Here is a 24,304-nt window from a genome sequence, read left to right as displayed (position 1 = left end):
ATCATATCAGTGGGGGTTGGTGTCACAGTGTCACCGGGCTGTACATTCGATTTCACGGCTTGGTTCCGCCTGGTAACGGCTTTATCGGGGACACAAATTTCTGTGACACCCTTCTTTGAGCGCTGCATGGGTTACTATTTGGCAGTCATCGTCTTGCCACTATTCTGTTTGAATGTCTCTTACTGCTCACCCTGGTCTCTTTGGTTGGTCGGACTGAGTGTCAGTGAGTCAGGGAGAGAAAGTGGAGTTCCATTGTGTGAAATTTGCTGCAGTCAGGCTTTGTGAGGCACTCAGTCTCTGCAGCATTATGGAATGCAAAGCCAGAAATCCCCAAAGCTTTGCTCATTTGCACAGGGAGATTGGGCCCAAGATAGTTGTTGAAAGAAACTCTACATGGCCTCTTCCTGTGCCCATCCAATGCAAGACAGCTGGGGAATTACGGGGAACACTGTTTCACGTTTCTTCTAAATTAGTTCATGAAAAAATCTATCATGAATAAAGTATGCATTTTATTTAGGCAAGTTTGATAATAGGCACCTATTAAGTTTACTGCTCTGCAGAAATGTTTGTCCAGTCAGTTTGACGGGATACTGTTGTTCATGGAGGCCAAAGGCATCTTCACAACAATAGAACACAAAAACACATTTGTGAAATACTTTTCCCTCTTTTGTTGACCAATGCTTTTAATTGTCTCATTAGTTGCATTATTTGTTCACAAAACACTTTGGGATGTATATTCAGACTATCGGTTGAGAAACTCCTTCATACTGTATAATTATTCCTTATTTTTTTCAACATTTGAATTAGATTTAGGTGTTAGAAAATTTTTTGATGATTTGTCTTTCTCTCTCTCAATTACGAAGCAACACTTTCATGAACTTATGATTGCGCTCAGGGGTCACATTGATGTTCACCTGATATAGTAAACAAGCCAAGTAATCCCTCCAAGCAAATGCATGTTAACTGTGACAACAACCGAGGAGAAATGTGCATTGAGATATTCTGCAGACACCAGACATGATACGAAAGCTCGAGTCTGGGTCAGACACACAGGGTTCAGGTCTGCAGTTGCTTATCACCGACATCTTCTCCAAACTGATACGATGATTTGACGTAGTGGAATGATTTTACCCCAGTGAGCACTGTGAAAGAAGGAAGCGGTCACTCTGCAGCTCTACTTCTCAAGTACACTGCTCACTCACTGACAAATAAAGAAACAAAATGTTCTTGAAGAATCTTATCCGTTTTTCAGAAGGCAGCCCTGATTTGGCAGCTTTCCAAGTTGTGGAATTTAACTACATAACGTAAACAACAAAGTGGAAATAGTCATCAGTTCAGTGCATTTACATTCACTAACATTTTATAGTCTATCAACCTAATGCAGTAAAGAGAATTATGTTATTTTGGGGTATGACATTATGAAATTAATCAATTCCTGATTGTCAGAAATAAACATAAGTGGGTCACTATGACAATAATCAGTGCTGGACTCTCTCTAATAGATGACCCTATAGTCCGTTATCACCTTAGATGTGTGTACACAACCTTTCCAGCTGAAGATTCCAGCAAAGTCAACAGTTCCTGTGATTGTTCCCAAAGTAATGTACGTGAACTACTCCTTCATGTGAATTGTTCTCCCTTTTTCATTCATTATGACCTTGAGCTGTATTCAGCAGCCCAAACCGTTCAGGCTCTGTAAGATTTGGACAGGCTCCTATAGGACTTCAACTCAGTATCCCGATTATTGCAATACAATTGAATGTACGCATCAGGGAAAGTATTGACCAAATTACCGACATTGACAAAATAAGGTCAGTTAGAGATTATAATTGTTTGTTTCGATATATTTTTGGTTAATTGCCCAGCCCTAGCTCCTACTATCCACCGGCTCTCCTTTGACAAGAAACAAACCCTTGTCACTTTAACAAAGGATGTGCTTTGCCAAGGATCCACCGCAGCCATGTTTGGAGATCCTGGTTCTGTGTTGCTCCCACCAACAAGGAGCCAGCCATGTTCTTGTTTAGCTAAGAATGACTCACGTACACTGGAGAGTCCTTGGCATGGGTCACGAAGCCAAATGACTTTCCTGAGTCGAGAGGGAGAGAAAGAGGAGAGGTCCACACATGGCATTCAGATGCTGGTTGAATTGGGCAGAGGCCAGGTTCAGCCGTCGTCGGAGCTCAGAGAAGAATTTACAGATATCTCCTCTGAAATTCTTCTCATTTTCTACAGCTGCTGTACCCATTTGCTTCTTGAGATTTATTTGCCTTGTGAATGCCATGGTAGCAGATGAGCACATTAATGGCATTGTCGGACATGTTTTACTGGTCATGCTAGGAGAGGGTGTTTAATTTAACAACTGCACGTCATTTAATCTCCCACAGTAATTTTTGAGCAACTTATGCATTAGAGCATTAGATCCACATGTGTTGACAGTTTAGCTACAAACTGTCAGCACATGTGGATCCCGCCCAGTAGTTAACACCTACCACCATTTACCAGCTACAGTGCACGTTTTCAGACATTACCTTTCACATATGAAGAACGCATCAACATGCCCAAATGCTAGAGATTTTTTTCCGCTGTATTCTCGCATGGGCTAACTCAGACATTTTCTGGACATTTAACTCGGGGGCTGGCAAGAAGCAGAGAATGTCCGGAGCAACTGACTTAGAAAAATGCGTTCTCACTCAGACCACAGAAAATGTCATGAATATATCTGGAGTTCAGTGCATGTCTGAGAGCAGCTTTAATCTCTTAAATGTAGAGGAGGTTCCTGGGAAAACGAGATGGCATCGATGATAATCAGCTGAATAGGTAAGAGCTGAAAATGATACTCGCAACAATCCTCTTCAATCAGATGTCTGTAGGCAAGCACTATCCACACATCTAGCTGTCTGAATCACTTTGATTCTTCTCTCACAAAGATTAATGGAATCTATCTCGGTGTCTACCCCTGCAGTGGGTGCTTGGAACCCCAAATGGAACGCAACAGTTTTCCATTTTCCCGTCACGCCATTTATTGTTTAAGTCTGGTGGTATAGAGAACTCTCAGCATAATCTTTTTTTTCCAGTTCCTTCAGCCTATGGATGGGGGGCCTGCCAGTTACACAAACTAGTGCAGCATGTTCCCCCGGCTCTTGTGATTGACATGCAGCCTTGCCATTGGGTATAGATCTTCTCTCAAAGAGCTGTGAGTTCTCACTGGAGTGTGTCAAACATCTGAGGTGCCCTGCCAAGGAGAGCACATTATTGTTTAAAGCTTTGTTTGGGTTACCGGTTAATGGGAACTTAGTACCAAAAAATTTAAAAAGTTCAAAAGTAGCATGGTTAAATACTGGGCCCCCACATGGATGCCTTTGGCAGGTGAAGTCTTAGACTGGGCCCATGATTTCCGTAATGGATTGCTTGCTCTTCAGTGTCTTTATTGAGATCAACTTAAGTGAATCCTTTGCATATTATATGAGGACGTTGCCTGCCACGTCACAAGAATTTCACTGCTCCGATGACGCTGTCATTGATTCATGTGACGATAAACTTTGATTTGATTTGACTGTAAATTACTAAGTCTTAGTAGTCTTGTAGTAAATTTTTTTGTCCCCTGAGTTAGTTCATTCAAATTGTTGTTGTAGCACATTGACAAATAAGTACTGTAATCCTCCTGTGTTTTTTTTGGGGGGGGGGGGGGGGGGCAGAGTTACTCTGTCCCTAAATCACCTCAGTGCACTCACTGGACCTGTAGCTTCATCACAGCCACAGTGTGTCCAAAACACTGCAGCAGATTGTCAGCGTTGTCTGCTCAAAATTGGTCATTCATATGTTTTGAGCAGGGCCGGGTAGTGGCATTGGCGACATTGTCTTTTGCCTAAGTTGCAGAATGTCCCGTGGGTGCAGCTAAGATAATTTGACTCTTAATTGTTACTGTAAAGACATTATCGACAGAAATACCCTTTAATTACAATAATAAACTGACTTATAGAATGAGATAATGGCTGCAGTTTGATGAGTAATTGTGCACATCTCAGTCCAAGACAAGGACGTTACACTGACTGATGCAAGTACTGAATTGGATCAGCCTTAATTAATCATACTTTTTATTATTATTATTATTATCATCTCAAGTTTTTCATAATGAGAAGGTGAGCCTTCAGGTAAACAAGAATAGAAACTTAGAAAAGAAGAGGAGGAAAATGGCCGATATGAAGGTGCAGTCTTATGTTTACATTATAATGTAGCATAGTAGCAATAACGCTGGGAAATGCTACGATAGCTGCTAGACTCTGACATAGAAATCTGATGGGCAGGCCAGCAGTGGTGGATGACATTAAAGTATCAAGACAGAAATGTCAAAATACTCTTGCAAAGTAAAAGTACTCAAGGAAGAGTCAGACTTAAGTTAAAATAAGTGTTAAAGTCACAATGTAGTTAAAATGTTTGAGTAAAACATTTACTACATTTTTTGTTTCTTATGTTTAATATGTTATCGTATGTGAAATTATCAGTGTATCAATACTGAAGAATCAGTGTGTGATGTGACATGTAACTCAAATTAAATGTGCTAAAAATTTTAAAGGCACACATTTACAACTGTATATACATGAAAGTATTATCAGCAATATGTACTTAAGGTATCAAGTAATAGTACTCATCGTGTAGTAAAATGTTTTTTTGGGGGGGGATTAATATCACTGCTGCATTCCTGTGCATGCTGCATTTCACTGCTCTTTCCTTTCATCTCACCCAGGGCACCAAAATGTTGGAGTCGGTTGAGAAATGGCCTGAGTTTAGTTAATGCCAGAAAGCTCTAATGCAAACAAAGGAGCTTGAAAATCTCGTAGTAAATCTCGGAGCTACTTTTTATTTAAAACATTTTCACATTGTGACTCCGCTCTAATGAGCATGGCATGTTCAATTATGAGCCCAAACTCATGTGTGGGTTAATGACAAACATCTTCCTCTTCAAAAATAAATCAAATGATCTTTTGTTTTACTCTCTCTGCTGCTGTTGTCAAGCTGCTCCTTCATCACTCAGGCTGAGTCGGCCGCTCTGCAGGGTTAGCCTCGGTTTTATCGTTCCCATTAAAACTCCAATTAAACACATCCATGGAAGTTAATAGACTGATTTCACAACTCACAGAATAAATGACGTAAAATGTTCAGCAATTTCTGTTTATTTTTGTTGCAACTAAATGGAACCACTTGCTGAAGAATGTCACTGTTAGTCCCTGTTTACCAAATGTCCCCCCTGCTTTTCCTGTATTTTCACCCCTCGTGGACTGAGTCATTCTCCTCCCCTGCTTTTCTCTTGTTCCCTTAAGATAAACCAGCACAAAGCAGCTTTATCGGCCGTCATGCTCCTCTGGCAAAAAGCAATGATTACTTCCTGTTTAGTTGTGGTCAAACAATTGTGCATTTTGTTGCTTCCTTGCTTGGGAAAAATGAACTTTGCTGTGAGATTAGAACTTGTGAATTAACCTTGTAAAGCAGCCTATTGCTCTGTAGTAGAGGATGGCCCGTGATTATTTGTAGGTGTGTTTGCGGTCTCTGGGCTTCGATGGATGTGCAGGGTCAGGCAACACAGTGCAATTCAGTGTGTGCTGCCATTCTGTGATCAAAGGCAAATTTTCAGTCTTACTCACTCACTGCAGGCCATGAGAGCACAGTGATGCTGATGTCATCATCCCCCCCCCCCCCGCCAAGACCAGGACCCTCTGGTCAACCCCCACCAACAGCTGAGCCTCTGAATGCACACAGCACACTGGTGCACTTATCCTTCTCTGCAAACACAGTCACGGGAGGGACACACACACACAGCCACTGAGTTAACCAACTGAATGTTGTATGATAATCAACAATCTATTAATGTGGATTTCTGTGTGATAATACCTTATGAGTTTGTGAGTTTTTTTTCACCTGCTGCTTTTAATCCATGAAGTCGCAGAGTTTTCCAGTTTCACATGTGCAGAAAAAATGGACAAAAGAAATGTATGTTCTAAAAACATGTTCACACCTGTGTCATTTGTGGCTCAGGAGGGTCAGGGGGGTCATCCGCGGACAAAGGTGGGTGGGTTAATCCCCGGCTGCTCCAGTCAACATGCTGAAGTGCCCTTGGGCAAGATACTAAGCCTCACATTGCCCCTGAAGGCTGTGTTGGCAGTGCATGAATAGTGTGTTTTAAAAAGCAGCATATACTTGCACTGTATTAATTCATGAATGTGACTTGTAGTGTTAAGAGCTTGAGAGTGGTTGTTAAGATTACAAAAATAATATTCTGCAGTCCATTTGCCGTTTAGCTTCATTGTGCTTCAAAGGCTGAGATGGCCCAGTAGAGACGGCTCTAATTAGTCAGTTGATTCTGTTTTCTTTTATATATTTGTTGTTTTCTATTGTTTACAATTATTCTGCAGTAGCTTGATATCACACCTACAGGCTTCATACATCCATGATGTGTGTTTTCGGGTGAGTATAAACAGGGACTAGAGCTTGTTAAATCCAGAACTGTGATGAAAACATAGTAGAATGGATGTAGCAACAGTTACAGCTGCAGCTTGTGACTTTTTACTTTCCAACTGTATGTTGAAATTGGGCCTGTTTCGTATCATTGTGTTTTATTTAATACAATCTTGTCAAATTAAGCAAACTCCAGTTAAAACAAAGGTTAACATTTAGTTGATTTTAACATTTCACTTTTTTATACCAGGCTGTTTAGCTCGGGTCATAACTTTAAACTTACTTTAAATGTCTTATAGCATTAATTAGAACCACTGCTTTCATCTCAGTGCAACACTTACAGACTGGAGCTGCTTAAAACAGAACAGAGGCCTGCTCTCCTCTTCCTTGCCTTCATCCTTTAGAGCTGGAGGCAGGCAGGCAGGCACACGAGCGGGACAGCCCCTGCCTTCAGCATGTCCGGGCAGTGCACTCTGCACCCTCATGTTGCCTGGAGAGATCTGTTTTCCTTACTCTTCACCGAGCAGTGATCCCTGTTGTTTCCATTTAAGACCGTTTAACAGTTTTCTTAGGGTAAGGCCTAATCTCTCTTATTTTGAACTCTCTAAAGAAACTTTCAGACTTGCAATAAACTCCGGACTATCTGCTGAAACTGTCCTAGGGGCTCTAGGTGCAAATCACTGAGTCAAAGGCTCTGGACATTCTCTGGAGTTACAGCCCACTCGTAAAAACTCAAGATAATGTTCGGGTTTGTTGATGAAGTGAAATATCTCAAAAGTTGCCATTCACATATAAAACACTCATGAAGATGTGAACTGGGAAAGACGATGAGATTAGAGAGTTTTTGGTGATTAGGACTGATGTCGCTGTCGATTTGCTGTAAATAAAAACACTTGATCTCAGCAGTGGAATTATTAAGTCAGATCCTGCCTCCTGAGCCACCCTTCACCTGAATGCTCCATGATTCGGTTGTTGTGAACACGTCTGAACAGAGGATTTCCTCATTGTACGGACGCCATTGTCTAGACATTTTCCGGAGTTCATGTCTACAAACGGCGTAATTGTGAGATGGTTTTGTTTAAGTTTAAAACTAAGGATTCATCATTGTAACCACATTTTATTTATCTCAACTAAAGACCCTCTTTTTCTCAAAGGAATTTCCTACTTATTCTTTTAATAATCATAAATTTGATTGAATTACTTATCCTAACACTTGTGTATCCAAAGCATGTCAGTCACAGAAAAGCTCTTTGAGTGGATTCTCTCACAGCCTATATAAGAGGAAGTCACTTTATGAAATATTGTATTCACTCTGATTGGATCCATATGTGACGGCTTCTTATAGAGCATATGACCCATAAACATTTCACTGGCTATGAAATGAGTAGTTCTCTTTTTTGATAATACATTTTTTTGGCTAAAATTTTCACAGAAACACACATCGGCAAAACCCTCAGGAAGGTATAGCCTTATGGTGCCATGCCTGTGCATAGAGAGAAATAGACACAAATAATGCTAATATAGTGCACGAACAAGGCATCCAAATTAAATCTGTATGCTTTCTCTTTTAGCCCTAAAAAGCAGAAATACTGATCTGAAGATTCTCACCTATCTGGTGTCCCAACAGTTTTGCATAGTCAGTGAGGTCTGCCTGACCTAGCTTCAGAGTATTTACTTTGTAAGGTCATAGACTATCAAGAATGCCGGTAGAAGGTCCAAGCTGCTACTGGGGGAGTAGAGCTTTCTAGGTCAGAAAAGCTGATGTAGTTCTCCCGTCAGTCAATGCAGTGATAAATCTCTGCTTTGTGCTTTTTTCCAAGTTTCTTTTGGAGGCTGGAATGGATCTCACTAAGTTACAGCACAAATCGCCCATCATAGTTGTTGTGGATAAAAATATAAAAATCTGTGGAGTCTTTATTAGTAAGACATTTTATTATCCGAATTTTTGGTCTTAAAAACTCTATTTTATGTTAAAATATTATGCACCAGCTTTAAATAAAAAACCCAAATGAATTCCCCCCATTTAGAGGTCTATTCTCTCTACTCTGCTTCTTCCCCGTATCTTCAATAATGGGAAACTGATAATTCTTCATATCTGTCATATATAGGTCTTCAATTGCATTATTTGTGGTCTTAAAAAATCATAAATAGAACCTGTTGAAACCTGTAGAAACCCATTGATAAAGGTACCATCCATATGAGATGGATGTTACCAGAAGACTCTCTGTATTTGTTCACTGTTTAGCTACATTAATACTAATGATTTGTATGGCTGGGGGAAAATTAACTTGGCCCAGCTGAAGGTCAGATGACTTTGAGCCAAAGTTTCTCAAACTTAACATCACTGTTGAGACGGGATGTTCAAATTTCACAGACCAGTCTGGGGCTGGTGATGCCACTCAGCGTTCGGAATTACTTTTACCTTCACCGGGCTAATTGCAGCATTAGAGTCTTTAGCTTGTCACTTTTCGTGGCACGTTAAGCCGTTTGTTGTAAGAGCGCGGGTGATTAGTGTCACGTCAGCCGATATTACCATTACACAGGAGACTGATACTGTGACCTGCCGAGCGCTGCGTCCAGCCTTGTGGTTTGTTATCTTTGGGGCAAATGTCACATAGATCTGCTCTCATGATTTAAAACCGACAAAAGCATTCTTCTGTGATGAGTAATGTGTCCAATTATCCTTTTGGACTTTTGCATGATGGGTCTGCCGTGGACCTGAGTTCACGCAGATGTGTGCTGATGGCTTTGCTGAGTTCACATAGCTTTTCTCTGCAGCTTTGTTCATGAAAAATGTTTCTGAATATAACTCAACAAAGATTTCTATGTTTTCTGCAGAGACCTGAGGTTCAACAAAATCAAGGATATACAACCGGGATCCTTCAGACGATTAAAGAACCTCAACACACTGTAAGTCTTGGTCCCCGCTCTGCATGCACAGTCGGGATCTTTTGTATATATTCCATAGGATAACCTCTTTCTCTGGTATGTGATTGTTTCCTGAATAATATTGAGGTAGAAGGTGGTTACAGAGTAATGACATCCTGTCTGTAAGAAATGCCAGTGTCTCAAGGAGGCGGCCAGTGAAAATGAATCAAGCCCCTTTCCTTTTAACGGCACTCCGCAGAATGATTGTCACTTCCTCAGAAAGTCCTGTTTGTGTTCCACATGCGCGCTCATGCACGCACGGGCAAATTCTTGCTCCGTTCTGTGGTTTCACACATGTAGGTCAGCTCGTAATCTGCGAGGAATTTACTTTTCCACTTCCACCCACAGGGCTATTTATCATATGTCCAGTCTGCCAGATGGTGCATTGCTAAGATAATAAAGCAAAAATGGACCATTGTGTTTTTAGTGCATTAGTTTAGCAACCTTTTTGAAATAATGAAGGAGTGTGTGTGGCATCTGCTCATGTGGACATATCAGAATCTTGATACTGTCACATTTCAGACTGTGCAGTTGATGGCGTGAATAAATCAAACACACCTCGACTTGCTCCAAATTTTCAGGCATTATTGAAATTCTTTTCTCCTCCATGTCTGCTGTGCAAAAAAAGGAACCGCAATTTAGCACAGATCTAAATATTCACTTTTTAAAAATATATTTTTGTTGAAAAACAAACAAACAGCGAACACACATTTAGCCCATACATCCAACAAACTAGCTCAATCTCAGCACGCTTATATCTGATCATCTTACATAGAATATGTTACATCTAAATGAATACACATATTGTGCATGTGCATATATAGTTATTTACATATATATATATATATATATATATATATATATATATATATATGTATAGACATGTTGGCTTAGATTAAGTTTCAAAGTCAATATTTTACCATTAGATTGTCAGCCAAGCAGCCAATGTTTTTTAAATAGAGCATATAAGGCTTTGAGCTAAAGTGATGTTCTCCAATGTCACTGTTGAACACAGATAGAAATACTGTACGTCACTAATGTCACAGTCGGTTTATGACATAGTGTCACACTACAGATTACAAAAAGAAATTAAATCTGTGCCCTTGTGATTTCAAACCATGGAGTGAAACAGAGTGAACAAGCTCCACCTTTATGAGAATGTTCCTACTGGGACTGAGGTAAGGCGTTAGGGTTGGTCCAATCCAATTAAATAACATTGCATCTGGTCTTCAGACATGGCCTTCACTTAGAATAAGCCAGGACCAAACTTACTGTCCCGCTGTCTGGTAACCACAAAATGACCCCTGTCGTCTTTTCTTCACAGCCTCCTCAACAACAACCATATACGAAGGATCCCCAGGGGGGCGTTTGAAGACCTGGAAAACCTCAAATATCTGTGAGTGGCCTTTGTTGTCCACATTTTCAGATGGTTTATCTTCTCAGGCTCGGTAGGAAGTTCTCTGTTTATTCAATCACCAGGAGAGGAAGCCTGTTAAATCTTGCCTTAGACTTTAGTTGCCAACATGATAATTATAACAATATTGAGTGTTAAAGAGGAGGACAGCTGATCTTGCTATAGACTGCTCAGACAGTGAAAATGTATCAGTGCAGTGTTACATCAATGAGAAGTCTCCCTTCTGACTCATCCTTTGTACTTGCATGTCTGGAAGTCTGGAAGCGGTTGTATCTCTCCTGTCGGATTGCTGACAGCACCGTTAGTCGCACGTCATGAGTCCACACCATCGTGCTGCACTTTCTTTCCATCGGTTTAGTGACTTGAAGGCGAGTTTACAGCCTGACACAGTCGCTGCTGCACTACTCTGGTCACAGTGAGGCAGTGGAGAAAATGACCACTTACAAAAGTCTTCACAACGAGCATCGCCTCCTCTACTTTTAGGGGACAGCTCCATCATGTGCAGCACTCCAATGCCAGGACGTTAGGGACGGGCATATTTCATTTGGTTTATGTTTGTTTTAGATGTTCTGTACACATTTAAAGTGAAGATGAGCAGGATGATGAGCAGGAACTGACACAGGCCTGTGTGAAGTAGGTAAGGTTTAGATGGTGTTGCCTTTCTTTCTGTCCTCGGCTCACTGACACAAACACACACATTCCAGAGATAGAGCCCACTCTTTATGGTGTAATCCTGCAGTAACTATAATTACAGAGCTCCTCTCCCTTTAAAGCAGTTGATCTAAAGCCTGAAGTGTTGCCCCAACCTTTGTGATTAGGGCTAAGTTGCCCCTCCGCCCTCTCGCTCTCCTCCTGCTGATTCGGTGTGCTGTAGCCGAGGGCAAGATGGTATCTCCCTTCTCACCTCCTCGCTTCCCTCGGACTGCACTGAAGTCCCCTCCCCTTCATCTTTCATGTCTTCCAAACCCAATGTCTATACAACACTCCCCCGCCAAATATCCACCTCCATAAACAAGTCAAACAGAGGTCGACAGGCCCCTGTGCGGGAACCCATCACTAGATTTGTTTCCTCTTTTTCTAATTATGAAGTAGCTTCACATCCATCCGTAGTTGTCTGACAGTGTATTTATTACAGGAACAGATTCTTAGGACCTAAAGGTTATCCAAATTTTTTCCAACTAACCCAGAGAAGTCCCACATTTAAATTAAGGTAAAAACAAACACTGTATACACTGAATAATGCACTAGTTGCTTTAGGTGCAAATGATCTTCTTTTTGATGAGTTAATGATCTGCTCAAGATTTTAATCCTCAACTCCTAAATCCAGTTTCCTAAGGGAAACTCACACTCAACACTTTTGGGAAACACTCAAATACACACACACACACACACACACACACACACACACACACACACACAAAGGCCGCAGTCAGTCAGCGGTGTTTCACATTCACAGAGTCATCAAGCCTCTGTCAGGGAGTTATTGAAAGAGAAGCGAAGTATTTCAATCTTTAAGCCATTTATTTCAACTATACTGATCAGTGCAATATCACTAAAGCAAAGAGATTGTTCTTTTAGACCAATAGTATCCTCACCATCATTTACATTTTTAACTGAACCTCTCTGCATGGAAATGTAGTTATAATATTTTTGGTTTTGTCGTCATCCGTTTCTTAGTAGAAAGGCCTCTGGAACATGTATTATATCAGCAGCAAGTCTCCATGACTGTCGATTGTGGCTGTTAGCTCAATTTGCCGTTATCAGGTATCACGCTACATGCGATGAAGCTGTTTATTTTTTTATCCTCTCTTATCATTTTCTTTATGACGAAACCTGATAGGACTGATCCAGATAGGTGAGAGCATTTCGATGGGTATGCAGTGATAAAAAGAAGTCTTTGTTTTTCCTTACATAACGTCACGCCGTGTTGTGCTAGGAGATCTGTATCTCTCATCGTGTCTCGTCATGAGCGCAGCGATGGAGAGGCTGAGATGAAAAGGCCGACATCTGTAAGCCCCATATCACGTTTCCTTCACGCGGATGAAGGAGGGAGGGTGTTGTTTGTCTTGCAGTGTGTCGATCCTGATACAGGCTGCATTGAACTTCAGTCTGTTTCAACCTTAAATGTGTACGTCATTGAGCAAAGTGGAGACATGTGCAGAAAAGATTTGACACGTGAGGAATTTGTGACATCATAGTTACTGTTAGTCCACTGATAAAGTCATACTCGTTTTGATTTGATTCATACACCATCTCAGCAGCTGTATTTCCTTCATTTCATTTTTTCTGAGACCAAGTTTTGTATTCGTTTATTTTTCCCCTTTTTACAATTTTTATATAGGAAGTTACAAAGAGTTTAAAAGAAGGAAGAGACACACACATTATACTGTACCTCTGTATGTACACATGAATCAAATTAATATCAAATTAAAACATTTGGTTTTGAAATTGGAATGCACACATAATCCGATTGCAGACTCATTAATACATGAATATATTCCCTGAGGGATTTATATAGTATGCATTTTCATACCTGAAAGTCTGAGCCAACGTCCGAGTGTCGGAAGCTCAATGAAGACTTTAATATGACGTAAAAACTGTATGTGTAGTGTCCATCATCTACGTGGGATGCTTCTACCGATACTTGACATTGATCTGTGGGCGTCTGATGCTGGCGTTTGGTCAATTGGGTTGGTTGCTGTCTTTCTGTTTAAATGGAGAACTTGAATGAAACGGTTCATTCAGTTAATTTCGTCTCCTCTCTTATATCCTAAAGGTTTCACTACCAGCATCACCAACCTCAGGCGCAGTGCTCAACGCTCGAAGTCCAAGCTCACACTAAACTGTCCACTGCAGTCTGTGGGAGCCCGGTGCATATCTAATTCTGTTTAGTCAAGCACATCTGTAGCTGAAGAGAGACCACACTGTGTGAAAAGCACTGGAGCTTTGGCAGTTACACATGTCATGTTACAACCAGTGCGCTACAGACAGCTCAACACAATATCACCTCTAGTTTGAACTGTGCAGTGACTGGTTCTAAATACTCCCTAGCCTGTGTGGAGGAGCTTCCTCCGCTCATGACTAGCTGTGTCCAGAGAACCTGTCTATCTACAGTAAACTTACTGTTCTACTTTCTCTCCCAGTAACCAGGCAGATTTCAGATGATCCTGTATGTGTGTTACTAATGTTACTGATTATCTCTCCTTTCAGCTATTTGTACAAGAATGAAATCCAATCAATTGACAGACAAGCATTTAAGGGCCTTGTCTCTCTTGAGCAACTGTAAGTGACCAACTTCCTCATCCACCTTTCCCCCCCGCTCGCCCTGCTGCTGCTGCTCCTCCTCCCTCCTACTCTCTCTCTCTCTCTGTAAAATCCCTCTACCCCCACCCTCCTGTAAGATTGCTATGAACATCTCATGAGTCCTGGTAAGGTCTGCATGGTCAGAAGTCATTTCTAAGCCCAAGTCATATGATGTATTAAAGTCCCAAGCATGTCACAGATGTTGGCATATTTCTGTTTTGGAGCTGACATGACTGTGTAGGCCTTACACAGGTATCATGATAGCTCTGTTCAGTTAGATCCCCCCACCTCCTCTCTCCCATGTGTGAGCCTCTTTCCTTCCGCCACAATGCATGACATGTGTGCACCCAAACTTATGTGTTGCGCTGACCCCCCTTTGACCCTGTTGCATGAGTCGCATGTGTTGTGGTCAGGGCAGCAGATATGCGCCACCACCCAGCACCCCCCACCCCCACCCCGTTGTGAAGCTTAAAGCATGATGTCCAGCTGCGGTGCTGCCAGTAGTGCTGGAGTCAGAGCTCTGTTCCGCCTAAGCAAAGCTTGACTTGCATCTGTCCTCGTTGTTGCAGAAATTGCTCGTCTGCTTCAATTTGATGTAATCAGTTGTTGTGTGTATTTGTGAGAAACGTCCATTGCATTGTGTGTGTTTAGTCTGTGTGGTTACAATTCAACTACTTCCTGTGAGTCCAGACACAAAAAGCGTCCAGTTCAGGGGCTGCCTGTGGTGGAGCGTGATCCTTTGGCATGTTTAACAGGATAATTTAATGTTATCGAAGTTATGAGCAGTGTCCGTAGTTACAGAACAGTTACAGAAACTCAGTGATCACTTTTTAATATGTCATTTCATCATTATCCTAACAAATATGGCTGGAATGCCATTTTCTTTGTAAATGAGACTGTTGTGTAAATGTTGGAAGGGACCTTAACTCACTCTCACTACATTAACAGAGAACAAATGGCTAATTCATGGAGTCAAAGCGATTCCAACACCAGGCTCCATGCCTGGCAGCTGTTTTGAATTTTGCTACAATAATAAAAGGGTTTTATTTGTGGGAGACAAGGTTTGAGTCAGATCACATTTTTTGCCAAAAACCTAAAGTGAAGGAAATCTATATAACTCTAAAAACCTATGCCCCATTCATGTATTGAGTTTTCTTCATCTGCATGCCAGTGGGTTTGTCAGAAATCATAGAAGGGCCACACTGAATAGCAAACGGATTTTCTGAAACAGAAATGTAAAGTAGCCTTGTGTTTATAAATGTGGTTTGTGTAAATGCATGAAAATTCTGAAACGGGTCCAGTAGAGGACCTCAGCCAGCAGTCATTACACAATGGCAGAGGCTGCAATTTAATCTTACAGGGCAACTGCGACAAAATGTCCACTAAATTTTTTGTTTTTTTCCACCAATAAAATGCTCTAGCTGTTACTCTGGGTCTTTGCTAAGAGTCTGGCAACATATTACGTATTTTTTGTTCAACGATAAGTCTCACTCACTTGAGCATGAAACTTACTTTTCAACAACTCAAGTCTGACAAGACAAGAGGATTGAGACTCATACTCAGATCTCGTGAGACTTGGGTAGTTGCAGGAAGAGGAACGTGGAAATCTGAGTGAGAGAGTAGGAGAGAGGTGTTTGGGTTTTACTGAGAGAAACTGTTATGGCTACATCGTTTTCTGATGTGAAGGTCGTCCAAATTTGTTTTAGCCGGAAAACACAGACGACGAATGAACAAGGAGGGAGAGAGGCAACAAGCTGAGGAGGGGCAACGAGCTGCTGCTCAGTGGAGAACAAGACGTGTAATGTTGCCAGACTCTTAGCAAAGACCTAGACTAATAATTTAAGCCTTTAATTGGTAAAGAAAAAGGACTTTCAGAGCTATTTTTCTGGACGGTAGCAGTTGCCCCACATACGTTTACTACTTTGTAGCCATGGCCATAGCTGCTGGAGGAGTGGATCTACTGTACTGATTCTAAAAGTTTTTGTAATTACCATTCGTGTACACACCTACTTCTATTAACACACAAGAATCAACATATAGAAAAAACTTACATGGATTTTCTTTTGTGGAAGACATTTAGAGGAATGTTGAATTTGGTTTTACAGTCTATGTTGCTTCAGTCTGTGATTGTCTGTTTTGCAACTACTTTAAAGCGTCCCTCTCCCTTCCTAAACAAGCAGACACCCACCTGAACCCTTACAGTTACCAAACATATGGATTTCATTTCCCAACCTTGTATCTGTATGAATATGTGTTGATCTGTTTGCTCAGCTCAAATTCAGTTCAGAAAGTTTGGGGTTGTGCTCACTTTTCAGTCTAATTTCAAACCAGCCTCCATCCATAGATGTATAATCCTTGTATCACACTGTCTGAGATGAATGGCTCCATGTTTGCATTAACCTACAGCCTCACATTTCGGATTATTTCAGTAATATGAAATGCCAGGGATGGAGAGGAGGTCCAGGATGATAGGGGACCACTTGTGTGGTTTCCTTGATCCACCTCTTAGGGCCTGTGAAGTCATGTTTAGTCAGGCAGGGAGCCCTAACCCACTCTTTACTGTGCTTTGTTTACGCTGTGTTCTTCTCTAGGTACCTGCACTTCAACAACATTGAGTCTTTGGAACCAGAATCATTTACACATCTACCCAAGCTGGAACGACTGTAAGTTCATTTTTTGAGAAATGTTACATAAGTCTGAAAGAAGTATAGTGTCTAAATTAAAGCACAGACAAATAAATAACTGGATACAAATTGAAATCAAGTATTGTTAAGAAAGTTTGTCCCGACAACTGGTGCAGAAGATCCCACAATCTTTCACATTCTGTCCAGTCCACCCCAGCTCAACTCGATTAGGTTTAAGTCTGGAAAAAACCCTGCTCTTCAGTCATGTTAAGCCACTCCCTGCTTCTTTTCAAATGTTTTGGCTCATTCGTTTGCTTTAGAATGAACCCTGACAAGTCTTCTCCCTACTATACTTAAAAATACAGTATTACTTCCTGCTAAACATTACCGTCTTAATAATGCGGAAGATAGTGTTGGAACAGTTTGCTCTGTATGACCTGTTTGCATTAACTTTCATGCTTCATTTTCTTTCATGCTGCTATAAAAGTGTAAGTTACCAGTTTCTTCATACCTGATAAAGATTTGACATTTAAAAAAAATTCAATAAGAGCTTTTACTGCGGAGATGCACCAGGCACAAATTGTGTTTAATGAAAAGTTCACTCCAATGAGTTTATCAACTTTCTGGTTTTTAATCAGACCCCTCACTCTATACCAATCAAGTAGCTCATGAAAAATAAGCTTGACTGAAATGAGCTGTGTCAGATGCACATGTAACATGCTGTACATGTCAACGTTGAACTTGGGAGATACCAAGTGTTTTAGGACCTGGATCAGGATCAAAAGCAATGCAAACACAAAGTGTCTACTAATTGTACTTTTGTCCTGTAAACTCTGTCTAAGTTTATCTAAATTTGACAACTTCATATCATATTAAGCAGTTACATCAATAAATTTGTACTTGACCACAAAAAATCTATATCTTTAACTGTTTCCACAGTTTTCAAACTAAAACAAAGTCATTTCCTAAAGTTTAAGTTTAAGTGGTTTGAAAACTCCAGTAGTGTAGTAGTGTGGACAGCAGGACAAGCTGAAGTGACTTGGTTTAAATCTAAAACAACTTAGTGTGGATGTAGTGTTTGCAATGTTTGTAAGTAAGATTATTTAAATCTTTGATTGAATTTGAAATGCCTGCGAAAGCTCTGCTTATGAACTCTCCTCTTAACATGCATCGATGATTCTGAAACTCTGCAGTAGATGTCAAAGGGTTGAAGAAAGTCCCATGAAATTCCTGCTTCACTGTCCCTGTTTATGGGGCAGCAGCTTCCCAATATATCCATACTTCCCAGTCCCAGGAGAGGAGGAGCAGATGGCAGGACACCTGCGAAACAAAACAAAATGTATAATGGGGAACGGGGAGAAAAGAAATTCCCAGGTGCTCACTCACTCCGTGGCTTGTTTGAGAATATTTCCATGGTCACGGCCAAAGCAGCCAGTTTGGCAACATGTCCGGAGAGCGTATCTGTAGATCAGCTTTCTCAAGGTGGGGACAGGAGATCAACAAGTACAGCAAAGATGATCCTAATCAGCTCTGAGGGAAAGTTTCTGGGAGAACGTCACATAAAAATCGTTTTTTGTGCTTTTAGCCAAGGAGTCCCAGGGGTCATCATGTTGAGCACAAAGCATGTCTGGGAAGATGATCATATTTCTCGTCCCGTTCTCAAAATGGAATGTGATATTAGCAAACAACATCATCAATATTTGTTTAAAGACGTCAACATGTCTCATGTTATTTCCTGAAAGAGAACAGTTCGTTCATATAGACTATTCAAACTTTTGTAGACTCGAGTATAGAATAGAGGCTACTCTTCCTTGGAGTTGTAGTTTGCTGTGAAGTTATGGACACTGATAAATCCTTGTTTTTCTCCCCCTCTCTCAGGTTTTTGCACAACAACAGAATTACCCAACTCGTCCCGGGAACCTTCACTCAGCTTCAGGCCATGAAGCGATTGTAAGTGGAAAGAGTTTCTTAACATCCCCAGAAACAGCTGTGTGAGGATGCATGTCCGCATTAATGTCCGCAGCTACCCTCATGACCCTCAATATCAAATGGAGTTTGTTTGCCGGTGAAATGCCATCTTACCACACCACAGTGTTCTCACGCTCCTTTGGCTGCGAGACACCACTGTCCTTCCCAGAGTTTTGCTTCTCCCTCGTTGAGTCAGCTGCAGTAGAGCTTGGGGGAGGCTGTGTGGGCTGGGGTCTGATGTGAAAAGCAAAGAAAATCTCATTTCCTGAAATATGAGAAAGTGGGGTCAAACTACTGTGTATATCATCTTATTGTTTTTTTCCCATCTTGCCTCTGTCATACATGAACCTTTTAGCATATGTCGAATAGCAGGCCTGTGTGCTAAAAAGGAGATGCTCAGGGAAACCATAGACCACACATCTCAACTTCCTCCCGTGGTACAGATATCAAACTAAAATATCCTGGATATGGATGCCGCAATCTTGCGGTTATGACGACATTTGGAGTCCCAGTCTGTGCTGTAGCGATCTTGGTGTAAAACATGACTCATCACCCCATTAGATAACTAAATAAAACCGAATTTAATTAGTACATTATTTAAATTAAAAATGTCACCTTTATTCATAGGATAGAATGCATTAAATGGGGAGAATGTCACCTTTATTCATAGGATAGAATGCATTAAATGGGGAGAGAGAGTTTCCTTTAACTTTTTAAGCACGGTCTGTGTCCCATCCACTAACATGGAGGAGGCAGGATTTATGACATGCTGCTGCCAGCCACCAGGGGACAAGGAAGAACGTTAGGCTACACTTTTGGAGCACCATCATGTCATTTATGAGGCCATAATGTCCTTTTGTGTTGAGGGATATGAAAATAAATAAAAAGGCTGAGTCTGATTCTGTTCCTAAGACCCTTTTTCGGCGCACAGAGAGCTTAGCCTCACTCTGCCTCACACTCTGCCAGTTGAATGTTCTGAAAGGCACGTCATGGATAATGGACACATTGTGGTAGAACTGAGAGCTGGATCAGTTACCACAAGACGAGGCCAGGCAGACAGATAGTTTCCCACGACAGGGAGAGAGAGTCTTCCAACACGGTCCGGCTGAGCGCCGCTGTTTGCACTGACCAGGGCTGTGCTGACCAAGCCAGACAAGTTTCAGTTTATAAGCTGCCACAGCAGAGTTATCTGCACACACAACCCCGCTGTTACAAGTCATATAATGTCATACATGGAATCCCTATCCATGTCTCACTTGCTCTGTTTATATTTATGTGTGTTTTCAGGCGACTAGATTCCAATTCATTAAACTGTGACTGTGAGCTGCTGTGGCTGGCCGACCTGCTGAAGCAGTACGCTGAGTCGGGAAATGCCCAGGCCGCCGCTACCTGCGACTACCCCAGCCGCCTGCAGGGGAGATCGGTGGCGACGCTCACCGCGGAGGAGCTCAACTGTGGTACGTTTTCCCACCGCGCACAACATTTATGGATTATTAACTAATAACGATTCTCTTCACATTTAAAGAGGGGACAGTCAAAGTAGAAAGGTGTTTGGTAGATTGTACACCTCCGCCAAGGCCCAATAATCCTCTTTAGGAAACCACTTTTAAATTTAGTAGATCCTGCTATTTATTTGGACTACTCCCTAATCTGAGAAATTAATACAAATGTTAAGAAACACCCATGCAATCTCGCAATGTTTAAGAAATAAAAAAAATCTGGATCCACACAAAAATTGAATGGGTTCTTGCTGACACGAACTGCATCCTTCTTCTTCTTTCTTGGAGATTTTTTCGAAAAGTGATTGTAATAATGAGTAAAAAAAGCTTAATTAATACATCACTTTTCAAAACCCAGCTATGTGCTTTTCAAGGTTGGAACAGGATTGAAAGATCTCTAAATTCCATCGTTTTGCCCATTATAGCGGAAATTTGACATGAACAGCATCATCCATTCACTACAAGGGGGGACCAACCTATAGAAACTTGATTTAGTTTTAAACTGAGTGGAACAAAAGTCATATACTCATGGCTCCATGGTGACATGTGTTTTCCACATGCCTGCTCTTACACACATACATCAAACAAGAACACATTCTCAGTCTATATGCAAGACCTCTGACCTTCCTGCCCATGATAACAGGTAAGCTTAGTCACCCTGTCTCATGCACACACACACATACACACAAACACACACAGACACACACACAAACACACACACACACACACACACACAGGTGTATCCTCTGTTTGTGTCTGAGGCCTGCAGGCAGCAGCTGGGTCAGTCGTCATGCACCAGCAGCTGTGTCTGGTCGGGATAAAGTGTCAGGACCCCCTGAATTTGGCCTCTGGTCTCTGTAGTATCAGACCACAAGCAGCTGCTTTGTTCATCAATGAGACGGAGATGCTTTGTGTGTGTGTTTGTGTTAGTGTGTCATTACTCTGTATTTGAGAAACTTGAGAAACAGGCACTAAAACTTCTTTCAATGGCTATAAATGTCAAAACAAAATATTACTATTACAGAATTACATTATTTATTTTATAAGAAGAACCATATGAAGAGTACATGAGGATTAAGATGTCATGCTAAGCATATTTAAAGTGTAAAATCCTTTGTAGAGCAATCTAAGTTGATCCTAACTTCTGTGAATGTGAGGAGAGTAATATTTCTTTATATGAATGTCTGCCCGTCAGTGTATACAGCGTAAAGGACCCACCTCTAGTAAGGGCTCTGGTTCCTGAAGTAGATTTCCTGTTATTTTGCTCCATGATGTTTCAGAAAATCCTCCTATAAAGTATTTTAAGTTTGAACCAGGCCAAACAACTACAAGATTCATCGTGAGCATAAAACATTTGAATCAAAGCAATAACAATATTATAAAACAAAAAATGGCAATGGTACAAACTCTGTAGATATTTGCATTTAACCTAGTGTCTTAATGTTGAACGATCTGAGCATAGCCGGCATAATTATCCCGGTTGTGTTCAACATTCCCGGGGTAATGATGAGCTTGTCTAATCAAAGATGTGGGTAGTGTTGTACTTCTCCTTCACATTATAAATAAAACAAGTTTACTTGGAACGCAGTTGATAGCATTTGGACGTGTGGTTTCTGGAGCAGTACATCACATTGTTTCACAATCTTGCCGCTTGTGGTGAATCTACATTTGATGGTTACAATATTATGGCTGATAATCAAAATATCTACTCAGAAAATGCATGGGATTTCCACTCCTGGAACCACGTTGTGGAGCTCTATTGTTTATATTCAAAGGATCCTGTAGATTTGAGGCAAAATCAAGCTTAAACACAGGTCTTACACTTGGTATTTTGATGCTCTTTAATACTGCAAGTAGAGAAGAAAGTGCACGTTTCAATGTGTGTCTGTGCGATTAGGTTTCAGTGGGTTTCTCTAACAGGCGGTTAGTTCCTATACCAGTAAATCCAACTGTGTAAACTCTGTGTTTCAATCAGCTCTCTCTGAACGCTGCAGTCTGTGCCAGACAGCCAGGCCAGTTGGCAGCTGACTGTAACACAACCACAGTTAAATCTCAGCAGCTAATTTGATGGCCCCAACGTGCCCATTCTTGCTCAATGCAAACCCCCTCCACTCCATCGTCCAACATAGCAAGGCTGCAGGGGAAGAATGTCTGCGTAAAAACATGGTGAAAGCCACACCTCCCTCTCTCCATCCCTCCCTCCTTTACTCTCCCTCTTCGCCCCTTGTCGGTGGGGCGGAACAATGCACAGAGGGTTGAGCAGCTGTCCAAACAGCCACCCTCCTTGGGTTGAAGTGCCACCTCCCTGCACAAGTGGTAACTGATGAGCCAAACTCACCTCCTCATTGGGCCTCAATGGAGGCTGGATTACCGCAAACAGGATTTCCATCCCACTGAATCGAGCCCAAGTTTTAATGTGGAGTTATTTGCTGGGAAAAAAATGTGTTGATGATCTTTGTCTGAATTTCAGAAGCTTCCTACGGGTTTAGGTTGGGTTTACCTGCTGGTGTATAGTGTCCTTTATGTTTGCAGAGTAGACAGAAGTGTTGGAAATGTGTCTGCCATGTGTGTGTGTGTGGAGCAGGGGCCACAGAGAGTGTGGGAGCTTGTCTTTCTTTAAAGAATGTTGTGGTTTTGTTCAGTCCTTCCTAATGTAAGAATGTGTGCATATTGGTAACGGGGGGGCCAGCATTGTAGCCATCTAACCACACTGCAAGATGTGTGTGTTTGAGTTAGTTTGAGTGACTTTCTCACAATGATTTGTGTCTGCAGTGGCACACTCCCCTGCACACACACACTGCGATGCGATATGAGGCAGATGATGTCATGTTCAGATGTGGTGCTTCAGGAAATATAGCCAGAGAAGTTTAACTGTGTTGGAATATATGTGAGTGGCTTAGTCTCGTTACCATCCATAGAAAATTCCAGGTTCACCAGAGGCTTGATTCAGGCACATGCGTATGAATGTCCATGCGTTTACATGTGGGTTTAATTATCTTCCTCTTCTGACCTCCTTCTCCAGAGGTCCCCAGGATCACCTCAGAGCCCCAGGATGTCGACGTCACATCAGGGAACACTGTCTACTTCACCTGCAGGGCCGAGGGCAACCCCAAACCACAGATCATCTGGCTCAGGAACAAGTAGGACAGCTCATGTTCTGACTAATGTAATGTCACCAAAGGCTTTGCTCGTCACTTTATGTTTTTAAGCTAGTTACCTCTGCCAAGGAGGGATTATGCATTAACTGCTGGATATATTACCATGAAACTTGGGGGAAGGGTGTGTTATGGGTCAGGGAACAGATCCAGGATTTTGTTTCCCTTTAACATGAAAAAGGCATATCAGACATGTTAAGGGGACTGAAAATTATTAATCCAAATCAAAAGAAAGATCTAGTGAATTTAAATGTGGTTTCATAGGGGACTATTGGTCCTTGGCAGAGGTATGAACTATAACAATATAAGTGCCATTCTAGTTCCAGTTTTAAAATTGATGTAATACGTGTTAAATTACCATTACCATTTTAAAAGGATTAGGGATTATGCCAGCACTTGCACGGACATCATTGAGAGTATTGTGTATCTCTATTGTGCACCCCCCTCGCAGCAATGCTCTAAACATGCGTGACGACAGTCGTCTGAACCTGCTGGAAGACGGGACGCTGATGATCCAGGACACCAGGGAGACGGACCAGGGCGTCTACCAGTGCATGGCCAAAAACGTGGCCGGGGAGGTCAAGACTTCACAGGTCACACTGCGATATTTCGGAGCCCCCTGTAAGTGGCTGCTGTCAAACTCAACCCCTGCTTGAGTCAGATGTTGTTCGTGTTTAATAAGATGTAGAAAAACAAAACAGGAAAATTGTGTAGTCAATTCTGAGATTGTACCTTCCAACTCATTTTTGAATAAGGTTAATTAAAGCAAAGGTAGTCTTTCCATTTAAATGGAGAAAATGAATAAACCGGTTCATTTTATTAATTCCGTTGCAACAGTTATATCATTATGATAGCACTACCAGCTAAATTAAATTTATCGTTGTGTAAACATTGTAGTGTCTGGGGTGAAGACTAAAGTGACATTTGGTCAGCAGGGGTTTCAATCAGCGTGAGACAATGTAG

The 24,304-nt window shown here is 41.5% G+C and overlaps 1 protein-coding gene across 1 annotated transcript in view; it reads left to right on the top strand.

Annotated features, from left to right (window-relative positions):
• Positions 1-24,304, top strand: part of LOC133962353 (peroxidasin) — a 56,213-nt gene that overhangs the window by 3,699 nt on the left and 28,210 nt on the right. Inside the window, exons 2-9 of the mRNA XM_062397925.1 lie at positions 9,289-9,360; positions 10,703-10,774; positions 14,003-14,074; positions 16,687-16,758; positions 18,598-18,669; positions 19,975-20,144; positions 23,209-23,326; positions 23,793-23,962. Coding sequence (XP_062253909.1) covers positions 9,289-9,360; positions 10,703-10,774; positions 14,003-14,074; positions 16,687-16,758; positions 18,598-18,669; positions 19,975-20,144; positions 23,209-23,326; positions 23,793-23,962 — 818 coding nt within the window. The remainder of the gene's footprint in view (positions 1-9,288; positions 9,361-10,702; positions 10,775-14,002; positions 14,075-16,686; positions 16,759-18,597; positions 18,670-19,974; positions 20,145-23,208; positions 23,327-23,792; positions 23,963-24,304) is intronic.

The sequence above is a fragment of the Platichthys flesus genome, chromosome 10 (genome assembly GCF_949316205.1).
Source record: "Platichthys flesus chromosome 10, fPlaFle2.1, whole genome shotgun sequence".
Lineage (NCBI taxonomy): Eukaryota > Metazoa > Chordata > Actinopteri > Pleuronectiformes > Pleuronectidae > Platichthys > Platichthys flesus.
The sequence above is the reverse complement of the archived record's forward strand: the minus strand, read 5'-3'. Positions and strand labels throughout refer to the sequence as shown.